Source organism: Coregonus lavaretus, assembly GCF_964263955.1.
Source record: "Coregonus lavaretus genome assembly, contig: HAP1_SCAFFOLD_347, whole genome shotgun sequence".
Taxonomy (NCBI): domain Eukaryota; kingdom Metazoa; phylum Chordata; class Actinopteri; order Salmoniformes; family Salmonidae; genus Coregonus; species Coregonus lavaretus.
The window spans coordinates 20217-45778 of NW_028162446.1; the positions used below are offsets into that span (position 1 = coordinate 20217).

At 41.2% G+C, this 25562-nt stretch overlaps 1 protein-coding gene across 1 annotated transcript in view; it reads left to right on the top strand.

The window, feature by feature from the left end:
- The window catches only part of LOC311119229 (protein eyes shut homolog), a gene marked incomplete at both ends in the record, with an annotated part of 168718 nt that overhangs the window by 14933 nt on the left and 128223 nt on the right, over nucleotides 1-25562 (top strand). The window contains one exon of the mRNA XM_084193955.1: nucleotides 751-927. Within this exon, the coding sequence (XP_084050081.1) occupies nucleotides 751-927 (177 nt within the window). The remainder of the gene's footprint in view (nucleotides 1-750; nucleotides 928-25562) is intronic.

Below are 25562 nucleotides of genomic sequence, written 5' to 3' on the forward strand. Positions count from 1 at the left end.
GAGTAGAGTAGAGTCTTTATTATCCCACATATCTAGAGTAGAGTCTTTATTATCCCACATATCTAGAGTAGAGTAGAGTCTTTATTATCCCACATATCTAGAGTAGAGTAGAGTCTTTATTATCCCACATATCTAGAGTAGAGTCTTTATTATCCCACATATCTAGAGTAGAGTAGAGTCTTTATTATCCCACATATCTAGAGTAGAGTAGAGTCTTTATTATCCCACATATCTAGAGTAGAGTCTTTATTATCCCACATATCTAGAGTAGAGTAGAGTCTTTATTATCCCACATATCTAGAGTAGAGTCTTTATTATCCCACATATCTAGAGTAGTGTCTTATTATCCCACATATCTAGAGTAGAGTCTTTATTATCCCACATATCTAGAGTAGTGTCTTATTATCCCACATATCTAGAGTAGAGTAGCGTCTTTATTATCCCACATATCTAGAGTATAGTCTTTATTATCCCACATATCTAGAGTAGAGTAGAGTCTTTATTATCCCACATATCTAGAGTAGAGTAGAGTCTTTATTATCCCACATATCTAGAGTAGTGTCTTATTATCCCACATATCTAGAGTAGAGTAGAGTCTTTATTATCCCACATATCTAGAGTAGAGTCTTTATTATTATTAACAACATATTAAAACATCCCCATGACATCACATACAGCAATATTTTAATATGTTGTTTGATTTAATTGAAGTCAAGAGTTTCACTTCATAATGGATATTTTTCTTTTCAGATACCACAATATTCATCCCCTCTTTCAACGGCACGTCGTACCTGGAGCTGCCTCCCCTTGCCACTCTGCTGCAGTCTCCTGGTGCCAGCGCTGATCCCTCTCACACTGCCAACGACACCACTGTTACCCTGTATCTGACTGTCCAAACCAGAGCTACACAGGGCACCATCCTCTACAGTAAGTACAGGCATGGCATTCAACGTTTGTACCCTTTGTTTAATCAGGAGATCACATTGAGATTTGAGAATCTCTTTTACAAATGAGAACTGAGTACAACATATTTGATATCAGCAAAACCCAGAAACACAATGCACCAATACTGTACCAAAATACAATGTTGATCCAAAGCTCTTGTCATTGTCTTCTGGAGCTAATATAATGCAATAAAGTAGGAAGGTGATTAAGCCTTTATTCTTTCAATGCAGACATTTTTGAAATGCTTAATTTGTCTAAGCGTTTTTTCTTAATCAAGCTGCCAATCTGTTATGAACATTCATACTGTTACAGAAGCTACTTTCACAAGTTCCATTATCAGACAACATTGTTGTGAGAATACAGTTATACTATATTAATTAGTAAACAATGATGCAATGAGAGGAATGGGGCTGACACAAGGAATAAAAATAAAATATGAATCGGTTGCAGAAAAGTACTGAAGGAAAGACCCGAATGATCTTTCTTGGCAACACTTTACTTGACACCCAGCGTCATAACATGTAATGACACGGTCATAACCATGCCATAATATGTCATAACAGCTGACATAACTTGTCATAATATGGTCATCACACTGTCATGACCCATATATGTACACCTTTTGTGACATACAGTATATTGCATTATTTTATGGCTGGTTATGACACCTACATAAGAGTGTCAAAACCCACATTTATTCAAATGTGTTTTTTCCCTGCCAAGAAGTGTCCTTTCGTTTGAAAGTTACTTAAGTCCTTTGTTGTTGTTGTAATGAATTATTTTTCAACATATTTTAAATAACTTGTAGAAAATGCACTTTATGACATTATCAGGAAGCATTATGACCATCATAATCATATAAGCCAGACAGGCCTATCACGTACATGCCTTTATATCAGTCATCAGTCAAAAACAGGGTGTCTTGTCCTGCTCCTGAAATCTGCTCCTGCATTCATCCCAGTCATCAGCGACAGAGCATTGGGGTAGGTGCATGTCTGACATCAATGTTTGCTCAATTACAATGATAATTGAATATGGTCAATTTCGGAACATTTTAAAATAGCATAACAATACTGTTGACAAGTAGGCTATGGTGTAATGAAATGTTTTACCTTGTGTGGTAGTGTACACTACCAGTCAAACGTTTTAGAACGCCTACTCATTCAAGGGTCTTTCTTTATTCTTACTATTTTCTACGTTGTAGAATAATAGTGAAGACATCATGTAGTAACCATAAAAGTGTTAAACAAATACAAATATATTTTATATTTGAGGAACTTCAAATAGCCACACTTTGCCTTGATGACAGCTTTGCACACTCTTGGCATTCTCTCAACCAGTCTCACAAAGACACGGCGGTTGGAACCAAAAATCTCCAATTTGGACTCCAGACCAAACGGCACATTTCCACCGGTCTAATGTCCATTGCTCGTGTTTCTTGGCCCAAGCAAGTCTCTTCTTCTTTTTGATGTCCTTTAGTAGTGGTTTCTTTGCAGCAATTCGACCATGAAGGCCTGATTCACACAGTCTCCTCTGAACAGTTGATGTTGAGATGTGTCTGTTACTTGAACTCTGTGAAGCATTTATTTGGGCTGCAATTTCTGAGGCTGGTAACTCTAATTAACTTATCCTCTGCAGCAGAGGTAACTCTGGGTCTTCCATTCCTGTGGCGGTCCTCATGAGAGCCAGATTCATCATAGCGCTTGATGGTTTTTGCAACTGCACTTAAAGAAACTTTCAAAGTTCTTGAAATGTTCCTTATTGACTGACCATCATGACTTAAAGTAATGATGGACTGTTGTTTCTCTTTGCTTATTTGAGCTGTTCTTGCCATAATATGGACTTGGTCTTTTACCAAATAGGGCTATCTTCTGTATACCCCCCCTACCTTGTCACAACACAACTGATTGGCTCAAACTCTTTAAGAAGGAAATAAATTCCACAAATTAACTTCTAAGAAGGCACACCTGTTAATTGAAATGCATTCCAGGTGACTACCTCATGAAGCTTGTTGAGAGAATGCCAAGAGTGCAAAGCTGTCATCAAGGCAAAGGGTGGCTATTTGAAGAATCTCAAATATAAAATATATTTTGATTTGTTTAACACTTTGTTGGCTTGTACATGATTCCATATGTGTTATTTCATAGTTTTGATGTCTTCACTATTATTCTACAATGTAGAAAATAGTAAAAATTAAGAAAAACCCTTGACCGGTAGTGTAGGTTTTGTGGGTTTTGACACTAATATGTAGGTATCATAACCAGCCATAAAATAACTCAATATATGTCACAACAGGTCTAAATATATGTGTCATGACAGTGTTATGACCATATTATGACTGGTTATGTCAAGTTATGTCAGCAGTTATGACATATTATGACATGGTCATGATCATGTCATAACGTGTTATGACGCTGGGTGTCAAGTAAAGTGTTACCTCTTTCTTAGCGTCAAACTAAGGTCATGGCTGGGTTACAGTTAACACAAGTTAACATCAATCATTACTCTGCGATAAAAACATTTTATTTGTTTATTTTTCTGGAAACACTGTTTGAAATGTACGTCATTTATTTCAACAGTTCAAATTAAGTGTTACCGTTTTATTTCAGTCGAAATTCAGCAAAGAAATGCAGTGTTTTAACGTGATTGCTGTATGTGGACAAAGTATTTTTAGGTGGACTATAGATGCTGTGATGTGTGTGATGGAAAGGAGTTAGGCGCAGGAGGGTAATCACCGAATACAGAGTTAATTCCTTCGTAGACACACAAATGCGCTCAAATAGCGATCAACGAAACAGGCACAGGGGAAACACTCATCCCTGGAAAATACATTGTAACGGATATCCAACAATACATAGGCACAGGGGGAAATCTACCCTGGCAACACAATGTTACGAGTAGCTCCACCGAGCTCCACTACTCTCACAAATAACAATCACCCACAAGGACAAGGGGGCAGAGGGAACACTTATACACAGACTAATTAGGGGATAGGAACCAGGTGTGTGTGATTGACAAGACAAGACAATTGTGATGATGATTGGTGCGGCAGTGGTTAGTAAGCCGGTGACAACGAACGCCGAAGCCTGCCCGAACAAGGAGGGGAGGCAGCCTCGGCCGAAGTCGTGACAGATGCAGCATAGTGGGTTCGATTCCCGGGACCACCCGTACCTAAAATGTATGCAGGCATGATACACAGCATACCATGTTCACAAAAATATATGCACTCACTTTACTGTTAGTCGCTATGGATACTTCAGAAGACAAGGAAAAGCTGCCCACTTCAGGAGCTCTGATGCAATCATTTATTATGCACAACGTTTCAACAGCAAGCTGTCTTCATCAGGGTATCATGTCAAACACTGCAGGTCACCAGTTTAGAGGATTTCATTGGACAGGTGTTTGTAATCATGACCGACTGTGGCATGATATCATTGGTCAATTTACAAATATCAATAATACATATAAAAAAGCATGAATGGATATCAGACGATCATAGATACAATTTCATCATAAATAAACACAATATAGTAAAAACACAATAATCACAGGAATGGTTTCAGATCAAAGTCGAAGTGTGATTGTTTTTTGCAAATTATTCTGATTCAACAGAATTGGTTTTAAAGCAAAAAATAATTCAAAGGAAGCGGGTGACAGCTATCAGCCCTCAACAAAATATTACGATCAGGGGGTTTCTTGTAAAGATCTGTGTAAAGGACATTATCCTCACAAATATTCAAAATATCAAGGAACACTGATTTTACGTGTGTCAGATTGCATAGTGAATCTCAGGTGCTCAGAACAAGAGTTAAGAAAAGCATGGAACTCCTGGATAAAACTGTTAAATGGCATTTGTTATATTATTATAATAATTTTATCCAGGAATTGTATTGGTTGGAAAGATGTAAAGGAGAGTTACAGTGAAATTGTAGCAACTTTTTTAATATACACTGAGCATACCAAACATTAGGAACGCCTTCCTAATATTGAGTTGCAACCCCCCCTTTTTCCCTCAGAACAGCCTCAATTTGTCGGGGCATGGACCCTACAAGGTGTTGAAATCGTTCCACATGGATGCTGGCCCATGTTGACTCCAATGCTTCCCACAGTTGTGTCAAGTTGACTGGATGTCCTTTGGGTTCTTGATACACACAGGAAACTATTGAGCATGAAAAACCCAGCAGCACTGCATTTCTTGACACAAACCGCTGCGCCTGGCACCTACTATCATACCCCGTTCAAAGGCACTTAAATGTTTTGTCTTGCCCATTCACCCTCTGAATGGGACACATACTGTACACAATCCATGTGTCAATTGTTTCAAGGCTTAACAATCCTTCTTTAACCTGTCTCCTCCCCTTTATTTACAATGATTTGAAGTGGATTTAACAATTGATCATAGATTTCACCTGGATTCACCTGGTCAGTCTATGTCATGGAATGAGCAGGTGTTCTTAATGTTTGTGCATACATTTTAGTGTAGCCTTTGTGACCCCAGCGGGAATCAAACCCGTGACCCTGGCGTTTCAAGCTTCACGCTCTTACCATTTGAGCCACATAGGAGTTAATGGAACGGCTCTTCTCAGCTGCAGATAAAATCCTTTGAAGCTACACAATGCTACCATTCCGGTCATGACTTCTCAGATAGATTGGATTGGTCCCAAATAACACCCTATTCCCTATATAGTCCACTACTCTTGACCAGGGCCCATAGTGCATTACATAGGGAATAGGGTGCCATTTGTGACGCACACAAAGCCACCTGTTGCTGTGAGTCATTTTTCAGTTGGTCACAAATCTATTCCGTCTTTTCCATGGAAACCAATGAGGTTGCGTTTAAAAATGTCCTCTTGATAAGGTTAACACATTAGAGACATACCATTCACTAACCACATCCATCCCTGGTATAAACTCAAGTCATACTTATTATATACTGTTGGTCGCCATGGTTTCCCAGAACCTTTAAATGATGTTAGTTTTTATTTATTTTTTACTTCTTTATCCTTATGAGTTGTTAAGTCTTAAGATAAACAAGATGTTGTACCTTTCAAAACTTTTAGGAATATTTCAGTCACTTTTTAAGTACAAAGCATGCCTGAAAGAGAAGTGTCTTAACTCTGCAGGAATGAGAATACATGTTATTCCGCATTGCTGCTGTTGTTATTGGATGGGTAGATCATTTTAATTATCCCACCGCACATATCTTCACGCATTGGCTGTGTCCCAAATGGCACCCTATTCCATAGAGGGCACTACTTTTAACCAGAGCCCTATGGGCCCCGGTAAAAAAAAAAAAAGAAAGTAGTGCACTATAAAGAAAATAGGGTGCCATTTGGGACACAGGCAATGTTTAGCGAGGGACAAAATGACAGATTTTTCAAGAGACAGATTTCTCACTTCATATCTTAACTGAAGCTGTTCTGCCAGTGTTTTAGGGGAGTCTTAAAATAGTATAATCATTGGTAATGTACAGTGCATTTGGAAAGTATTCAGACACTTTGACTTTTTCCACATTTTATTACGTTACAGCCTTATTCTAAAATTGATTAAACAAAAATGTTCCTTCATCAATCTACACACAATACCCCATAATGAAAAAGCGAAAACAGGTTTTTAGAAATTAAAAAAATAAAACAGAAATACCTTATTTACATAAGTATTCAGACCCTTTGCTATGAGACTAGAAATTGAGCTCAGGTGCATCCTGTTTCCATTGATCATCCTTGATGTTTCTACAACTTGATTGGAGTCCACCTGTGGTAAATTCAATTGATTGGACATGATTTGGAAAGGCACACACCTGTCTACATAAGGTCCCACAGTTGACAGTGCAAAAACCAAGCCATGAGGTCAAAGGAATTGTCCGTAGAGCTCAGAGACATGATTGTGACGAGTCACAGATCTGGGGAAGGGTACCAAAACATTTCTGCAACATTGAAGGTCCCCAAGAACACAGTGGCCTCCATCATTCTTAAATGGAAGAAGTTTTGAACCATCAAGACTCTTCCTAGAGCTGGCCGCCCGGCCAAACTGAGCAATCGGGGAAGAAGGGCCTTGGTCAGGGAGGTGACCAAGAACCCGATGGTCATTTTGACAGAGTTCCAGAGTTCCTCTGTGGAGATGGGAGAACCTTCCAGAAGGACAATCATCTCTGCAGCACTCCACCAATCAGGCATTTATGGTAGAGTGGCCAGACAGAAACCACTCCTCAGTAAAAGGCACATGACAGCCCGCTTGGAGTTTGCCAAAAGGCACCTAAAGGACTCTCAGACCAGGAGAAACAAGATTCTCTGGTCTGATGAAACCAAAATTGAACTCTTTGGCCTGAATGCCAAGCGTCACGTCTGGAGGAAACCTGGCACCATCCCTACAGTGAACCATGGTTGTGGCAGCGTCATGCTGTGGGGATGTTTTTCAGCGGCAGGGACTAGGAGACTAGTCAGGATCGATTGAAAGATGAACGGAGCAAAGTACAGAGAGATCGTTGATGAAAACCTGCTCCAGAGCGCTCAGGACCTCAGACTGGGGCGAAGGTTCACCTTCCAACAGGACAACAACCCTAAGCACACAGCTAAGACAATGCAGGAGTGGCTTCGGGACAAGTCTCTGAATGTCCTTGAGTAGCCCAGCCAGAGCCGGGACTTGAACCCGATCGAACATCTCTGGGGAAACCTGAAAATAGCTGTGCAGTGACGCTCCCCATCCAACCTGACCGAGCTTGAGAGGATCTGCAGAGAAGAATGGGAGAAACTCCCCAAATACAGGTGTGCCAAGCTTGTAGCGTCATACCCAAGAAGACTCAAGGCTTTAATCGCTGCCAAAATGTGCTTCAGCAAAGTACTGAGTAAAGGGTGATATTTCTGTTTTTATTTTTAATATAATTGCAAACATTTCTAAAAACCTGTCTTTGCTTTGTCATTATGGGGTATTATGTGTATCAATTTTTAGAATAAGGCTGTAAAGTAACAAAATGTGGAAAAAGTCAAGGGGGCTGAATACTTTCCGAATGCTCTGTATACTCATTAAATATGTATGAACAATATAGGGCCTACATTATGTCACTTTACCAACTGGGTGGTTTGTCACATACCATCATCACTGCATGGTTCACAATGTCATCTGGGAGTTTATCACTAAACAGTCATTTGAAAAGTTCCAACAGTGGAGTTGGGAGAGAAGCACTGCAGGGCATCGAGGCCTGACTTTCCCTAATGGTTCCTATGTCCCTATAGGAGCTGTGCGTTATGGTCTCAGAGTCTCCTGCCTCTGCAAATCACACACAAAATCAACATAAACCATTCTGTGCTCAGTAGTGATGTCTTTTCCAACCTCTGTATTTGTTGTTAGATTGAGTTTTTACTTCCCGATTGTACACATTGTGTAGAATAGCGCTAAAGGGACAGGGGTTATAAGTCCTTCACATCCTTTAGACATTGTGTAGAATAGCACTATGGAGACAGGGGTTATAAATCCTTCACATCCGTTAGACATTGTGTAGAATAGCACTATGGAGACAGGGGTTATAAATCCTTCACATCCTTTAGACATTGTGTAGAATAGCACTATGGAGACAGGGGTTATAAATCCTTCACATCCTTTAGACATTGTGTAGAATAGCACTATGGAGACAGGGGTTATAAATCCTTCACATCCTTTAGACATTGTGTAGAATAGCACTATGGAGACAGGGGTTATAAATCCTTCACATCCTTTAGACATTGTGTAGAATAGCACTATGGAGACAGGGGTTATAAATCATTCACATCCTTTAGACATTGTGTAGAATAGCACTATGGAGACAGGGGTTATAAATCCTTCACATCCTTTAGGTATTGAGAATAACAATGTGCTCTCTCATTGAGTAGATTTATATACCTGAAGTACATTAAAGATATTTTATTTTTAATGCAGGTTCATAGGCTATATTCTAGGGAAAATACTTTGGAGAAAGACTAAAGAATGCATTTTGTTGTTAAATTGACGACTCAAGATTTGTTCCATGAATGAGGAACTTTAATCACTAATACCATTGATCATTTCTAACTCACTGAGCAAGACAAATCACACCTTAGCCAAATACATTTAAACTCAGTTTTTCACAATTCCTGACATTTAATCCTAGTAAAAATTCCCTGTCTTAGGTCAGTTAGGATCTATTTTAAGAATGTGAAATGTCAGAATAATAGTAGAGAGAATGATTTGTTTCAGCTTTTATTTATTTCATCACATTCCCAGTGGGTCAGAAGTTTACATACACTCAATTATTATTTGGTAGCATTGCCTTTAAATTGTTTAACTTGGGTCAAACGTTTTGGGTAGCCTTCCACAAGCTTTCCACAATAAGTTGGGTGAATTTTGGCCCATTCCTCCTGACAGAGCTGGTGTAACTGAGTCAGGTTTGTAGGCCTCCTTGCCCGCACACGCTTTTCCAGTTCTGCCCACAAATGTTCTATAGGATTGAGGTCAGGGCTTTGTGATGACCACTCCAATATCTTGACTTTGTTGTCCTTAAGCCATTTTGCCATAACTTTGGAAGTATGCTTGGGGTCATTGTCCATTTGGAAGACCCATTTGTGACCAAGCTTTAACTTCCTGACTGATGTCTTGAGATGTTGCTTCACTATATTCACATCATTTTCCTTCCTCATGATGCCATCTATTTTGTGAAGTGCACAAGTCCCTCCTGCAGCAAAGCACCCCCACAGCATGATGCTGCCACTCCAGTGCTTCACGGTTGGGATGGTGTTCTTCAGCTTGCAAGCCACCCCCTTTTTCCTCCAAACATAACGATGGTCATTATGGCCTAACAGTTCTATTTTTGTTTCAAGAGACCAGAGGACATTTCTCCAAAGAGTACGATCTTTGTCCCCATGTGCAGTTGCAAACCGTAGTCTGGCTTTTTTATGGCGGTTTTGGAGCAGTGGCTTCTTCCTTGCTGAGCAGCCTTTCAGGTTATGTCGATATAGGACTCGTTTTACTGTGGATATAGATACTTTTGTACCTGTTTCCTCCAGCATCTTCACAAGGTCCTTTGCTGCTGTTCTGGAATTGATTTGCACTTTTCGCACCAAAGTACGTTCATCTCTAGGAGGCAAAATGTGTCTCCTTCCTAAACGGTATGACGGCTGTGTGGTCCCATGGTGTTTATACTTGCGTACTATTGTTTGTACAGATGAACGTGGTACCGTCAGGCATTTGGAAATTGCTCCCAAGGATGAACCAGACTTGTGGAGGTCTACAATTTTTTTTCTGAGGTCTTGGCTGATTTCTTTTGATTTTCCCATGATGTCAAGCAAAGAGGCACTGAGTTTGAAGGTAGGCCTTGAAATACATTAACAGGTACACCTCCAATTGACTCAAATGATGTCAATTAGCCTATCAGAAGCTTCTAAAGCCATTACATCATTTTCTGGAATTTTCCAAGCTGTTTAAAGGCACAGTCAACTTAGTGTATGTAAACTTCTGAACCACTAGAATTGTGATACAGTGAATTATAAGTGAAATAATCTGTCTGTAAACAATTGTTGGAAAAATTACTTGTGTCATGCTCAAAGTAGATGTCCTAACCGACTTGCCAAATCTATAGTTTGTTAACAAGAAATGTGTGGAGTGGTTGAAATACGAGTTTTAATGACTCCAACCTAAGTGTATGTAAACTTCTGACTTCAACTGTATATATTGGAGGATAAATGATATATACAGTGGGGAGAACAAGTATTTGATACACTGCCGATTTTGCAGGTTTTCCTAATTACAAAGCATGTAGAGGTCTGTAATTTTTATCATAGGTACACTTCAACTGTGAGAGACGGAATCTAAAACAAAAATCCAGAAAATCACATTGTATGATTTTTAAGTAATTCATTTGCATTTTATTGCATGACATAAGTATTTGATACATCAGAAAAGCAGAACTTAATATTTGGTACAGAAACCTTTGTTTGCAATTACAGAGCTCATACGTTTCCTGTAGGTCTTGACCAGGTTTGCACACACTGCAGCAGGGATTTTGGCCCACTCCTCCATACAGACCTTCTCCAGATCCTTCAGATTTCGGGGCTGTCGCTGGCAATATAGACTTTCAGCTCCCTCCAAAGATTTTCTATTGGGTTCAGGTTTGGAGACCAGCTAGGCCACTCCAGGACCTTGAGATGCTTCTTACGGAGCCACTCCTTAGTTGCCCTGGCTGTGTGTTTCGGGTCGTTGTCATGCTGGAAGACCCAGCCACGACCCATCTTCAATGCTCTTACTGAGGGAAGGAGGTTGTAGGCCAAGATCTCGCGATACATGGCCCCATCCATCCTCCCCTCAATACGGTGCAGTCGTCCTGTCCCCTTTGCAGAAAAGCATCCCCAAAGAATGATGTTTCCACCTCCATGCTTCACGGTTGGGATGGTGTTCTTGGGGTTGTACTCATCCTTCTTCTTCCTCCAAACACGGCGAGTGGAGTTTAGACCAAAAAGCTCTATTTTTGTCTCATCAGACCACATGACCTTCTCCCATTCCTCCTCTGGATCATCCAGATGGTCATTGGCAAACTTCAGACGGACCTGGACATGCACTGGCTTGAGCAGGGGGACCTTGCGTGCGCTGCAGGATTTTAATCCATGACGGCGTAGTGTGTTACTAATGGTTTTCTTTGAGACTGTGGTCCCAGCTCTCTTCAGGTCATTGACCAGGTCCTGCCGTGTAGTTCTGGGCTGATCCCTCACCTTCCTCATGATCATTGATGCCCCACGAGGTGAGATCTTGCATGGAGCCCCAGACCGAGGGTCATTGACCGTCATCTTGAACTTCTTCCATTTTCTAATAATTGCGCCAACAGTTGTTGCCTTCTCACCAAGCTGCTTGCCTATTGTCCTGTAGCCCATCCCAGCCTTGTGCAGGTCTACAATTTTATCCCTGATGTCCTTACACAGATCTCTGGTTTTGGCCATTGTGGAGAGGTTGGAGTCTGTTTGATTGAGCGTGTGGACAGGTGTCTTTTATACAGGTAACGAGTTCGAACAGGTGCAGTTAATACAGGTAATGAGTGGAGAACAGGAGGGCTTCTTAAAGAAAAACTAACAGGTCTGTGAGAGCCGGAATTCTTACTGGTTGGTAGGTGATCAAATACTTATGTCATGCAATAAAATGCAAATTGTTTACTTAAAAATCATACAATGTGATTTTCTGGAAAACATTTTTAGATTCCGTCTCTCACAGTTGAAGTGTACCTATGATAAAAATTACAGACCTCTACATGATTTGTAAGTAGGAAAACCTGCAAAATCGGCAGTGTATCAGGTAGCTTAGTGGTTAAGAGCGTTGTGCCAGTAACCGAAAGGTTGCTGGTTCTAATCCCCGAGCCGACTAGGTGAAAAATCTGTCAGTGCCCTTGAGCAAGGCACTTAAACCTAATTGCTCATGTAAGTCGCTCTGGATAAGAGCGTCTGCTAAATGACTAATATGTAAATGTATCAAAAACTTGTTCTCCCCACTCTATATTGGAGGATAAATGATATATATATATTGGAGGATAAATTATATAAATATTGGAGGATAAATTATATACAGTGGGGGGAAAAAGTATTTAGTCAGCCACCAATTGTGCAAGTTCTCCCACTTAAAAAGATGAGAGAGGCCTGTAATTTTCATCATAGGTACACGTCAACTATGACAGACATAATGAGAAAAAAAATTCCAGAAAATCACATTGCAGGATTTTTAATGAATTTATTTGCAAATTATGGTGAAAAATAAGTATTTGGTCAATAACAAAAGTTTCTCAATACTTTGTTATATACCCTTTGTTGGCAATGACACAGGTCAAACGTTTTCTGTAAGTCTTCACAAGGTTTTCACACACTGTTGCTGGTATTTTGGCCCATTCCTCCATGCAGATCTCCTCTAGAGCAGTGATGTTTTGGGGCTGTCGCTGGGCAACACGGACTTTCAACTCCCTCCAAAGATTTTCTATGGGGTTGAGATCTGGAGACTGGCTAGGCCACTCCAGGACCTTGAAATGCTTCTTACGAAGCCACTCCTTCGTTACCCGGGCGGTGTGTTTGGGATCATTGTCATGCTGAAAGACCCAGCCACGTTTCATCTTCAATGCCCTTGCTGATGGAAGGAGGTTTTCACTCAAAATCTCACGATACATGGCCCCATTCATTCTTTCCTTTACACGGATCAGTCGTACTGGTCCCTTTGCAGAAAAACAGCCCCAAAGCATGATGTTTCCACCCCCATGCTTCACAGTAGGTATGGTGTTCTTTGGATGCAACTCAGCATTCTTTGTCCTCCAAACACGACGAGTTGAGTTTTTACCAAAAAGTTCTATTTTGGTTTCGTCTGACCATATGACATTCTCCCAATCCTCTTCTGGATCATCCAAATGCACTCTAGCAAACTTCAGACGGGCCTGGACATGTACTGGCTTAAGCAGGGGGACACGTCTCGCACTGCAGGATTTGAGTCCCTGGCGGCGTAGTGTGTTACTGATGGTAGGCTTTGTTACTTTGGTCCCAGCTCTCTGCAGGTCATTCACTAGGTCCCCCTGTGTGGTTCTGGGATTTTTGCTCACCGTTCTTGTGATCATTTTGACCGCACGGGGTGAGATCTTGCGTGGAGCCCCAGATCGAGGGAGATTATCAGTGGTCTTGTATGTCTTCCATTTCCTAATAATTGCTCCCACAGTTGATTTCTTCAAACCAAGCTGCTTACCTATTACAGATTCAATCTTCCCAGCCTGGTGCAGGTCTACAATTTTGTTTCTGGTGTCCTTTGACAGCTCTTTGGTCTTGGCCATAGTGGAGTTTGGAGTGTGACTCTTTGAGGTTGTGGACAGGTGTCTTTTATGCTGATAACAAGTTCAAACAGGTGCCATTAATACAGGTAACGAGTGGAGGACAGAGGAGCCTCTTAAAGAAGAAGTTACAGGTCTGTGAGAGCCAGAAATCTTGCTTGTTTGTAGGTGACCAAATACTTATTTTCCACCATAATTTGCAAATAAATTCATAAAAAATCCTACAATGTGATTTTCTGGCGAGAAAAAAATTCTCAATTTGTCTGTCATAGTTGTACCTATGATGAAAATTACAGGCCTTTCTCATCTTTTTAAGTGGGAGAACTTGCACAATTGGTGGCTGACTAAATACTTTTTTCCCCACTGTAAATATTGGAGGATAAATGATATAAATATTGGAGGATAAATGATATATATATTGGAGGTTAAATTATATACATATTGGAGGATAAAAAATATATATATATATTAGAGGATAAATGATATATATATTGGAGGATAAATGATATAAATATTGGAGGATAAATGATATAAATATTTTCATCTTCATACAGATAGTGGAGGGATGACAGGAAGTTATGAGAGGTGAAATGTGGATGGGATTGCTCTTGATGTCAAGTTAGCAAAGTCGTTTTACTTCTAACCCTGTCTGTCTCACACACACACACACACACACACACACACACACACACACACACACACACACACACACATCCTTCCCTGTCACATTATCTGCTTATGTATGTTTCACCTGCCACCGGCTATCTGACAGCGTTTATCTTGTGTCGCTTCCCATCAAACGCCTCATAAATTCCCTCTATAGATTAGAGCAGGATGACAACCTGCTCGCTCTGACATCATCAGGTGTGCCTGTCATCATCTCCTTTCGCTTCTCTTCATACACGCACACACGCACAAGCACACACAAATGCATACGCACGCACGCACGCACACACACACACACACACGCACACACATGCACACCCCACCATAATTTTAACTAATGGGAATGTACATTAAACAGGTTGTGTTCACTGCTAAGTCTATACAAAGAAGAAGGAACAAGTCAATGAACACATTTAATAACATTTTATTTGTCACATGCTTCGTAAACAACAGACTAACAGTGAAATGCTTACTTAAGGGCCCTTCCCAACAATGCAGAGAGAAAGAAAATACAGAAATAATAGAAAAGTAAAACACATAATAACAAAAGTAATAATAAATACCCAATGAGTAATGATAACTTGTCTATATACACGGGGTACCAGTACTGAGTAATGATAACTTGTCTATATACACAGGGTACCAGTACTGAGTAATGATAACTTGTATATATACACGGGGTACCAGTACTGAGTAATGATAACTTGTCTATATACACTGGGTACCAGTACTGAGTAAAGATAACTTGTCTATATACACTGGGTACCAGTACTGAGTAATGATAACTTGTCTATATACACAGGGTACCAGTACTGAGTAATGATAACTTGTATACATACACGGGGTACCAGTACTGAGTAATGATAACTTGTCTATATACACAGGGTACCAGTACTGAGTAATGATAACTTGTCTATATACACGGGGTACCAGTACTGAGTAATGATAACTTGTCTATATACACAGGGTACCAGTACTGAGTAATGATAACTTGTATATATACACGGGGTAATGATAACTTGTCTATATACACAGGGTACCAGTACTGAGTAATGATAACTTGTCTATATACACAGGGTACCAGTACTGAGTAATGATAACTTGTCTATATACACGGGGTACCAGTACTGAGTAATGATAACTTGTCTATATACATGGGGTACCAGTACTGAGTAATGATAACTTGTCTATATACACAGGGTACCAGTACTGAGTAATGATAACTTGTCTATATACACAGGGTACCAGTACTGAGTAATGATAACTTGTCTATATACACAGGGTACCAGTACTGAGTAATGATAACTTGTCTATATACACAGGGTACCAGTACTGAGTAATGATAACTTGTCTATATACACAGGGTACCAGTACTGAGTAATGATAACTTGTCTATATACACGGGGTACCAGTACTGAGTAATGATAACTTGTCTATATACACAGGGTACTAATACTGAGTAATGATAACTTGTCTATATACACTGGGTACCAGTACTGAGTAATGATAACTTGTCTATATACACGGGGTACCAGTACTGAGTAATGATAACTTGTCTATATACACGGGGTACCAGTACTGAGTAATGATAACTTGTCTATATACACGGGGTACCAGTACTGAGCGGATGTGGAGGGGTACGAGGTCATTGAGGTATATATGTACATATAGGTAGGGGTAAAGTGACTAGGCAACAGGATAGATAATAAACAGTAGCAGCAAAGTATGTGATGAGTCAAAAACAGTCCAGGTAACTATTTAGCAGTCTTATGTCTTGGGGGTAGAAGCTGTTCAGGGTCCTGTTGGTTCCAGACTTGGTGCATCGGTACTGCTTGCCGTGAGGTAGCGGAGAGAACAGTCTATGACTTGGGTGGCTGGAGTCTGTAACAATTTTTAGGGCCTTCCTCTGACACCGCCTGGTATAGAGGTCCTGGATGGCAGGGAGCTCGACCCCAGAGATGTACTGGGCCATACGCACTACTCTCTGTAGCACCTTGCCAAGCAGTTGCCATAACAAGCGTTGTTGCAGCCAGTCAATATGCTCTCAATGGTGCAGCTGTAGAACTTTTTGAGAATCTGAGGGCCCATGCCAAATCCTTTCAGCCTCCTGAGGAGGAAGAGCCGTTTTTGTGCCCTCTTCACGACTGTCTTGGTGTGTATGGACCATGATCCTTAGTGATGTGGACACCAAGGAACTTGAAGCTCTCGACCATCTCCACTACAGCCCCGTTGATGTGAATGGGGGCGTGCTCAGCCCTCCGTTTCCTGTAGTCCACGATCAGCTCCTTTGTCTGGCTGACGTTGAGGGCAACGTTGTTGTCCTGGCACCACACTGCCAGGTCTCTGACCTCCTCCCTATAGGCTCTCTCATCATCGTCGGTGATCAGACCTACCACTGTTGTGTCGTCAGCAAACTTAATAATGGTGTTGGAGTCGTACACTGCCACACAGTCGTGGGTGAACAGGGAGTACAGGAGGGGACTAAGCACGCACCCCTGAGGGGCCCCCGTATTGAGGTTCAGCGTGGTGGAGGTGTTGTTGCCTACCCTCACCACCTGGGGGCGGACCATCAGGAAGTCTAGGATCCAGTTTCAGAGGGAGGTGTTTATTCCCAGTGTCCTGAGCTTAGTGCTGAGCTTGGAGGGCACTATGGTGTTGACACTGATCTGTAGTCAATGAACAGCATTCTCACATAGGTGTTCCTCTTGTCCAGGTGGGAGAGGGCAGTGTGGAGTGCGATAGAGATTGAACAAAGATAAGGAAGTGCAGATGAACTCTGCTGTTTAAAGGAATTAAACACAGATTTGTATCAGAATATATTTATCACAATGTCAATACACAGGGTCCATGTCTGTCCATACGTTCACTCTAATCTGGTCATTATCAATGCTCTTGCAGCAGTCAAAAATGCACAAACTAGAATGCAGTGCAGGGTGCAAACCGAGGGTTTAAACAGACTGAATGTTTATAAAGCACAGGGAAGAACACAGCATCCCCTTTTATCTGTCTGTGTTTCTGCAGCCCACAGAGAGAGAGAGGAGGCAGCCCTTCTCACATACATCAGAGGACGGGAACTGAAAGGGAAAACTCCTGAGATCAAACCGTTAATCAGAGGAGAAGAACCAGGAAGCCATAGCAGCATGCAACATCAAGATGCAGAGAATCTCTTAGCCCAGACCCGCTTCGTTCCTTTCACTCATCCCCCTCTCCTCTCCTCTCCTCTCCTCCACACGCCTCCCTCCCTCCCTCCCTCCCTCCCTCCCTGAAGCGCCGAGTGAGACTCCCTTTGGGCTTAACTTGTCAGCCAGACGGAGGAAGAGAGGGGGAGGGAGGTATAGGGAGTGAGAGAGGGGAAGAGAGAGAGAGAGAGAGAGAGAGAGAGAGAGAGAGAGAGAGAGAGAGAGAGAGAGAGAGAGAGAGAGAGAGAGAGAGAGAGAGAGAGAGAGAGAGAGAGAGAGAGAGAGAGAGAGAGAGAGAGAGAGAGAGAGAGAGAGAGAGAGAGAGAGAGAGAGAGAGAGAGAGAGAGAGAGAGAGAGAGAGAGAGAGAGAGAGAGAGAGAGAGAGAGAGAGAGAGAGAGAGAGAGAGAGAGAGAGAGAGAGAGAGAGAGAGAGAGAGAGATAGAGAGGGAGACTGAGAGGGGGAGAGAGAGAAGGGAGGGAGACTGAGAGGGGGAGAGAGAGAGGGAGAACAGGTGACAGGCGAGTGTTGACTAAAGGACAAACGCTCTGTTACGCCCAGCGCAGAGTAACAGGGCCATGGGGACAGTAGAACAGTCATTTGTCATTTCCTTGCCAACGGAAGAAAATAAAAAAATACAGAAGAAAAAAATAAAGACTTAAAGGGCCAACATCATTGTCTATCCTATAGAAAGACTGAAGGGCCAACATCAATGTCTATCCTATAGAAAGACTGAAGGGCCAACATCAATGTCTATCCTATAGAAAGACTGAAGGGCCAACATCAATGTCTATCCTATAGAAAGACTGAAGGGGCCAACATCAATGTCTATCCTATAGAAAGACTGAAGGGGCCAACATCAATGTCTATCCTATAGAAAGACTGAAGGGGCCAACATAAACATCTATCCTAGGAGCGTCAAGCAGCGTAATTCTTCCCCAAATGTATCACAGCACAATAGAAGGCAGTTAACTCTGGAATTCGATAGGAAGGGAGTTTTAAATAGCTGAGCCAGTTTTAGTCTGTGTGATGGTGCGGCCTCCCCCTCTCTCTTTTGTTGTTTAATGGAAAGGGAACCCACAGCAGAACAAATGAACACACTGCTCCTCTGAAGTACTGGCATTCATTTGGTTTTAGTACTGAGAGGGGCTCTATCATTGAACTGGCCAGGATACAGTTTCATTTTGGCACTAGGCTAAATGAGACAGCGGTTACATATGTTGTTATAGAAGATGTGAAGCTTATTCTTAGCGGGGCCACAGAATTCAATTGGTGCAAATGTTTTACACACAATAGTAGAGTCCAGGCCAGGGGTTGATTTCCTGGACACAGATTAAGGCTAGGCCTGGACTAAAAAGCTCCAGCAAGAATCTCTACTGAAATAAGTAATAGCTTTTCAGTCCAGGACTGAATAACCCTCCTGCTCCAACCTCTCTAACCTGTGAGTGTTTGTGCCTCTTTAAGGGTGGGTTGAAATCAAAGCAGGAAACACATTTCCGTGGACTGCAAGGAAAATGAATCAATGAAGTTGCTTTTCCTCCCTATTGTAACATTTCATAGAATGATTCAGATCATTTATTTTCCCTTGAAGTTCCCCTGCAATCCTCCCAGCTTTAACAGCACTTTACGTGAACTGAACATACCTCCTAACAGCATCATAAAATCCACATAACTGACTTATTTTTATTTATTTTTTACCTCAGATTAAATGAAGATATGCTTATTCATGTAAATAAACTGCCACCCAAGTAACATCCCTTGCAAGGAAAGGACAACCACTTGCGTCACTCAAGTCGAAACATCTTCCAGTTGAAACATCCTCCAGTTGAAACATGCTGTCCAGTTAAATAAATAAAAAGAATGAATAGGTTATTTAGCAGACACTCTTATCCAGAGCGACTTACATGAGCAATTAGGGTTAAGTGCCTTGCTCAAGGGCACATAGAAAAATTTTTCACCTAGTCGGCTCAGGGAATAGAACCAGCGACCTTTCGGTTACTGGCACAACGCTCTTAACCACTAAGCTACCTGCCGCTCCGCTCAGTTGAAACATGCTGTCCTGTTGAAACATGCTGTCCAGTTGAAACATCCTCCAGTTGAAACATGCTGTCCTGTTGAAACATGCTGTCCAGTTGAAACATGGTGTCCAGTTGAAACATGCTGTCCAGTTGAAACATCCTCCAGTTGAAACATGCTGTCCAGTTGAAACATCCTCCAGTTGAAACATGCTGTCCTGTTGAAACATGCTGTCCAGTTGAAACATGCTGTCCAGTTGAAACATCCTCCAGTTGAAACATGCTGTCCAGTTGAAACATCCTCCAGTTGAAACATGTTGTCCAGTTGAAACATGCATTGTGTGCCACTCCAGGTGACCATGCCTCGTAACGTCTGATCAGTCAGTCATAGCTGCTGTTGTGTTCAACATGCTGACAGTAGATTCCCCCCTCTGTGTCATGTGTGGACTTGTCTGTCAGACTTCATTTACTCTAACGACATACAGGGGCCAGACAACTTGGCTGCGTTTAGACAGGCAAGTTGATCTTTTGACCAATCAGATCAGCTCTGAAAAGGATCTGGTGTGAAATGATTTGATCTGATTGGTCAAAAGACCAATTAGTGGAAAAAAATATCAGAATTGTGCTACCTGTCTAAACGCAGGCTTAGGCATGCACATTCTCCTCCCCTACCCAGAGTCCCCTGGCCTCATAGACATCATGCCTCAGCCTCCCTTTCAACATGTACTCATGGCTTTTCTTCATCACAGTGCTTTTCTTTCTCTTTTATTCATATACTGCACACGACATGACCATTATAACAGTCTGATGATACACTACATGACCATTATAACAGTCTGATGATACACTACATGACCATTATAACAGTCTGATGATACACTACATGACCATTATAACAGTCTGATGATACACTACATGACCATTATAACAGTCTGATGATACACTACATGACCATTATAACAGTCTGATGATACACTACATGACCATTATAACAGTCTGATGATACACTACATGACCATTATAACAGTCTGATGATACACTACATGACCATTATAACAGTCTGATGATACACTACATGACCATTATAACAGTCTGATGATACACTACATGACCATTATAACAGTCTGATGATACACTACATGACCATTATAACAGTCTGATGATACACTACATGACCATTATAACAGTCTGATGATACACTACATGACCATTATAACAGTCTGATGATACACTACATGACCATTATAACAGTCTGATGATACACTACATGACCATTATAACAGTCTGATGATACACTACATGACCATTATAACAGTCTGATGATACACTACATGACCATTATAACAGTCTGATGATACACTACATGACCATTATAACAGTCTGATGATACACTACATGACCATTATAACAGTCTGATGATACACTACATGACCATTATAACAGTCTGATGATACACTACATGACCATTATAACAGTCTGATGATACACTACATGACCATTATAACAGTCTGATGATACACTACATGACCATTATAACAGTCTGATGATACACTACATGACCATTATAACAGTCTGATGATACACTACATGACCATTATAACAGTCTGATGATACACTACATGACCATTATAACAGTCTGATGATACACTACATGACCATTATAACAGTCTGATGATACACTACATGACCATTATAACAGTCTGATGATACACTACATGACCATTATAACAGTCTGATGATACACTACATGACCATTATAACAGTCTGATGATACACTACATGACCATTATAACAGTCTGATGATACACTACATGACCATTATAACAGTCTGATGATACACTACATGACCATTATAACAGTCTGATGATACACTACATGACCATTATAACAGTCTGATGATACACTACATGACCATTATAACAGTCTGATGATACACTACATGACCATTATAACAGTCTGATGATACACTACATGACCATTATAACAGTCTGATGATACACTACATGACCATTATAACAGTCTGATGATACACTACATGACCATTATAACAGTCTGATGATACACTACATGACCATTATAACAGTCTGATGATACACTACATGACCATTATAACAGTCTGATGATACACTACATGACCATTATAACAGTCTGATGATACACTACATGACCATTATAACAGTCTGATGATACACTACATGACCATTATAACAGTCTGATGATACACTACATGACCATTATAACAGTCTGATGATACACTACATGACCATTATAACAGTCTGATGATACACGACATGACCATTATAACAGTCTGATGATACACTACATGACCATTATAACAGTCTGATGATACACTACATGACCATTATAACAGTCTGATGATACACGACATGACCATTATAACAGTCTGATGATACACTACATGACCATTATAACAGTCTGATGATACACTACATGACCATTATAACAGTCAGATGATACACTACATGACCATTATAACAGTCTGATGATACACTACATGACCATTATAACAGTCTGATGATACACTACATGACCATTATAACAGTCTGATGATACACTACATGACCATTATAACAGTCTGATGATACACTACATGACCATTATAACAGTCTGATGATACACTACATGACCATTATAACAGTCTGATGATACACTACATGACCATTATAACAGTCTGATGATACACGACATGACCATTATAACAGTCTGATGATACACTACATGACCATTATAACAGTCTGATGATACACGACATGACCATTATAACAGTCTGATGATACACTACATGACCATTATAACAGTCTGATGATACACTACATGACCATTATAACAGTCTGATGATACACTACATGACCATTATAACAGTCTGATGATACACTACATGACCATTATAACAGTCTGATGATACACTACATGACCATTATAACAGTCTGATGATACACTACATGACCATTATAACAGTCTGATGATACACTACATGACCATTATAACAGTCTGATGATACACTACATGACCATTATAACAGTCTGATGATACACTACATGACCATTATAACAGTCTGATGATACACTACATGACCATTATAACAGTCTGATGATACACTACATGACCATTATAACAGTCTGATGATACACTACATGACCATTATAACAGTCTGATGATACACTACCTGACCATTATAACAGTCTGATGATACACTACATGACCATTATAACAGTCTGATGATACACTACATGACCATTATAACAGTCTGATGATACACTACATGACCATTATAACAGTCTGATGATACATTACATGACCAAAATCATGTGGACACCTGCTCGTCGAACATCTCATTCCAAAATCATTAATATGGAGTTGGTCCCCCCTTTGCTGCTATAACAGCCTCCACTCTTCTGGAAAGGCTTTCCACTAGATGTTGGAACATTGCTTCGGGGACTTGCTTCCATTCAGCCACAAGAGCATTAGAGAGGTCGGGCACTGATGTTGGGCAATTAGGCCTGGCTCGCAGTCGGCGTTCCAATTCATCCCAAAGATGTTTGATGGAGTTGAGGTCAGGGCTCTGTGCAGGCCAGTCAAATTCTTCCACACCAAACTCGACAAACCATTTCTGTATGGACCTCGCTTTGTGCATGGGGGCATTGTCATGCTGAAACAGGAAAGGGCCTTCCCTAAACTGTTGCCACAAAGTTGGAAGCACAGAATCATCTAGAATGTCATTGTATGCTGTAGCGTTAAGATTTCCCTTCACTGGAACTAAGGGGCCTAGCCAGAACCATGAAAAACAGCCCAAGACCATTATTCCTCCTCCACCAAACCTTACAGTTGGCACTATGCATTCGGGCAGGCAGCGTTCTCCTGGCATCTGCCAAACCCAGATTCGTCCGTCGGACTGCCAGATGGTGAAGCGTGATTCATCACTCCAGAGAACGCGTTTCCACTGCTCCAGAGTCCAATGGAGGCGAGCTTTACACCATTCCAGCCGACGCTTGGCATTGCGCATGATAATCTTAGGCTTGTGTGCAGCCGCTCGGCCATGGAAACCCATTTCATGAAGCTCCTGACGAACAGTTCTTGTGCTGACGTTGCTTCTAGAGGCAGTTTGGTACTCAGTAGTGAGTGCTGCAACCGAGGACAGACGATATTTACGCGCTACAGCACTTGCCGGTCCTGTTCAGTGAGCTTGTGTGGCCTACCACTTTGCGGCTGAGCTGTTGTTGCTCCTAAACGTTTCCACATCACAATAACAGCACTTACAGTTGACCGGGGCAGCTCTAGCAGGGCAGACATTTGACAAACTGACTTGTTGGAAAGGTGGCATCATATGACGGTGCCACGTTGAAAGTCACTGAGCTCTTCAGTAAAGCTATTCTACTGCCAATGTTTGTCTATGGAGATTGCATGGCTGTGTGCTCGATTTTTTTACACCTGTCAGCAATGGGTGTGGCTGAAATAGCCGAATCCACTAATTTGAAGGGGTGTCCACATACTTTTGTTTATATAGTGTACAATAATGAACCCTAGATAATTTAATCCTTTAATCTGCATATACTGTTGAGTATACCTCATTTATATATGGTGCGTATGCAGACTTTTACATTATCATACTTGGTGTTTCAGCACGATAGTATTGAAAATAATAGGCCATTAAGTGAGCTATTATGCTCCTGAAGACCTCTCATGCATATACCAATTTATTCAATGTATTCATGGCTCATTCTATTGGAGGGAGTACATAGACAGCCATTAGTTAAAACACAGTGTATAATATGCTGTCACACAGTGATGGCTAATCAGCTACATGCTTGGGAGGGCAGAGCCACACAGCTTAAAACTACGTGACTTGTGCATTTCTACATACATCTTTGTTTGGTGCTCCGAAGATGTATTTAGCATCTCCATTGTGTAAAGTGTTATAAGTGCTAGGTATTTTCACAGAATGACATGTTATAACTAATTTAATAGGATCTCTGTGGGTATTTAAGCTACCATACATCCTCCCAGCATGCCTCTGTGAAGCGTATGCTTAGTTGGACCACAGAAGCATTCTTTATACTCTAGGCCCTAGGGCAGGGATCATCAACTAGATTCAGCCGCTGCTGATTCTTTTCTTGAGCGGATGAACAGGGGGCAGGAACATAATTAGAAATACTTTGTAGACTGCAAATTGACCGCAAGAAGCCCAAGCAGATATAATATTTGACTAAAACATACACATTTCAAACCTTGCTTACATTGGTATATGAGCACATACACTGAGTGTACAAAACATTAAGAACACCTTCCTAATATTGAGTTGCACAGCCTCAATTCGTCGGGGCATGTTGTCGGAAGCATTCCACAGGGATGACGGCCCATGTTGACTCCAATGATTCCCACAGTTGTGTCAAGTTGGCTGGACCACTCTTGATACACACGGGAAACTGTTGAGCGTGAAAACCCCAGCATCATTGCAGTTCTTGACACAAACCGGTGCGCCTGGCACCTACTACCATACCCCGTTCAAAGGCACTTACATATTTTGTCTTGCCCATTCACCCTCTGAATGGCACACATACACAATCCATTTCTCAAATTTCTCAAGGCTTAAAAACCTTCTTTAACCTGTTTCCTCTCCTTCATCTACACTGATTGAAGTGGATTTAACAAGTGACATCAATGAAGGATCATGGCTTTCACCTGGATTCACCTGGTCAGTCTATGTCATGGAAAGGCCAGTTGTTCTTAATGTTTTATACACTCAGTGTATATCTCTATTATGCGTGGGAATACTTTGTAACAGATTTCCCAAATTAAAATCACTTGGAGCTGATTTGCTCTTGTTTTTAGTCTTTTATGTCCATCAATTATTTTGCTCAGAAAATTTGAGGGGCCGAATAAAATCACCCACGGCCACCAACTGGGGAACCCTGCCCTCTGGGTTGGTTTCCCAGAGGCAGATGAAGCCCAG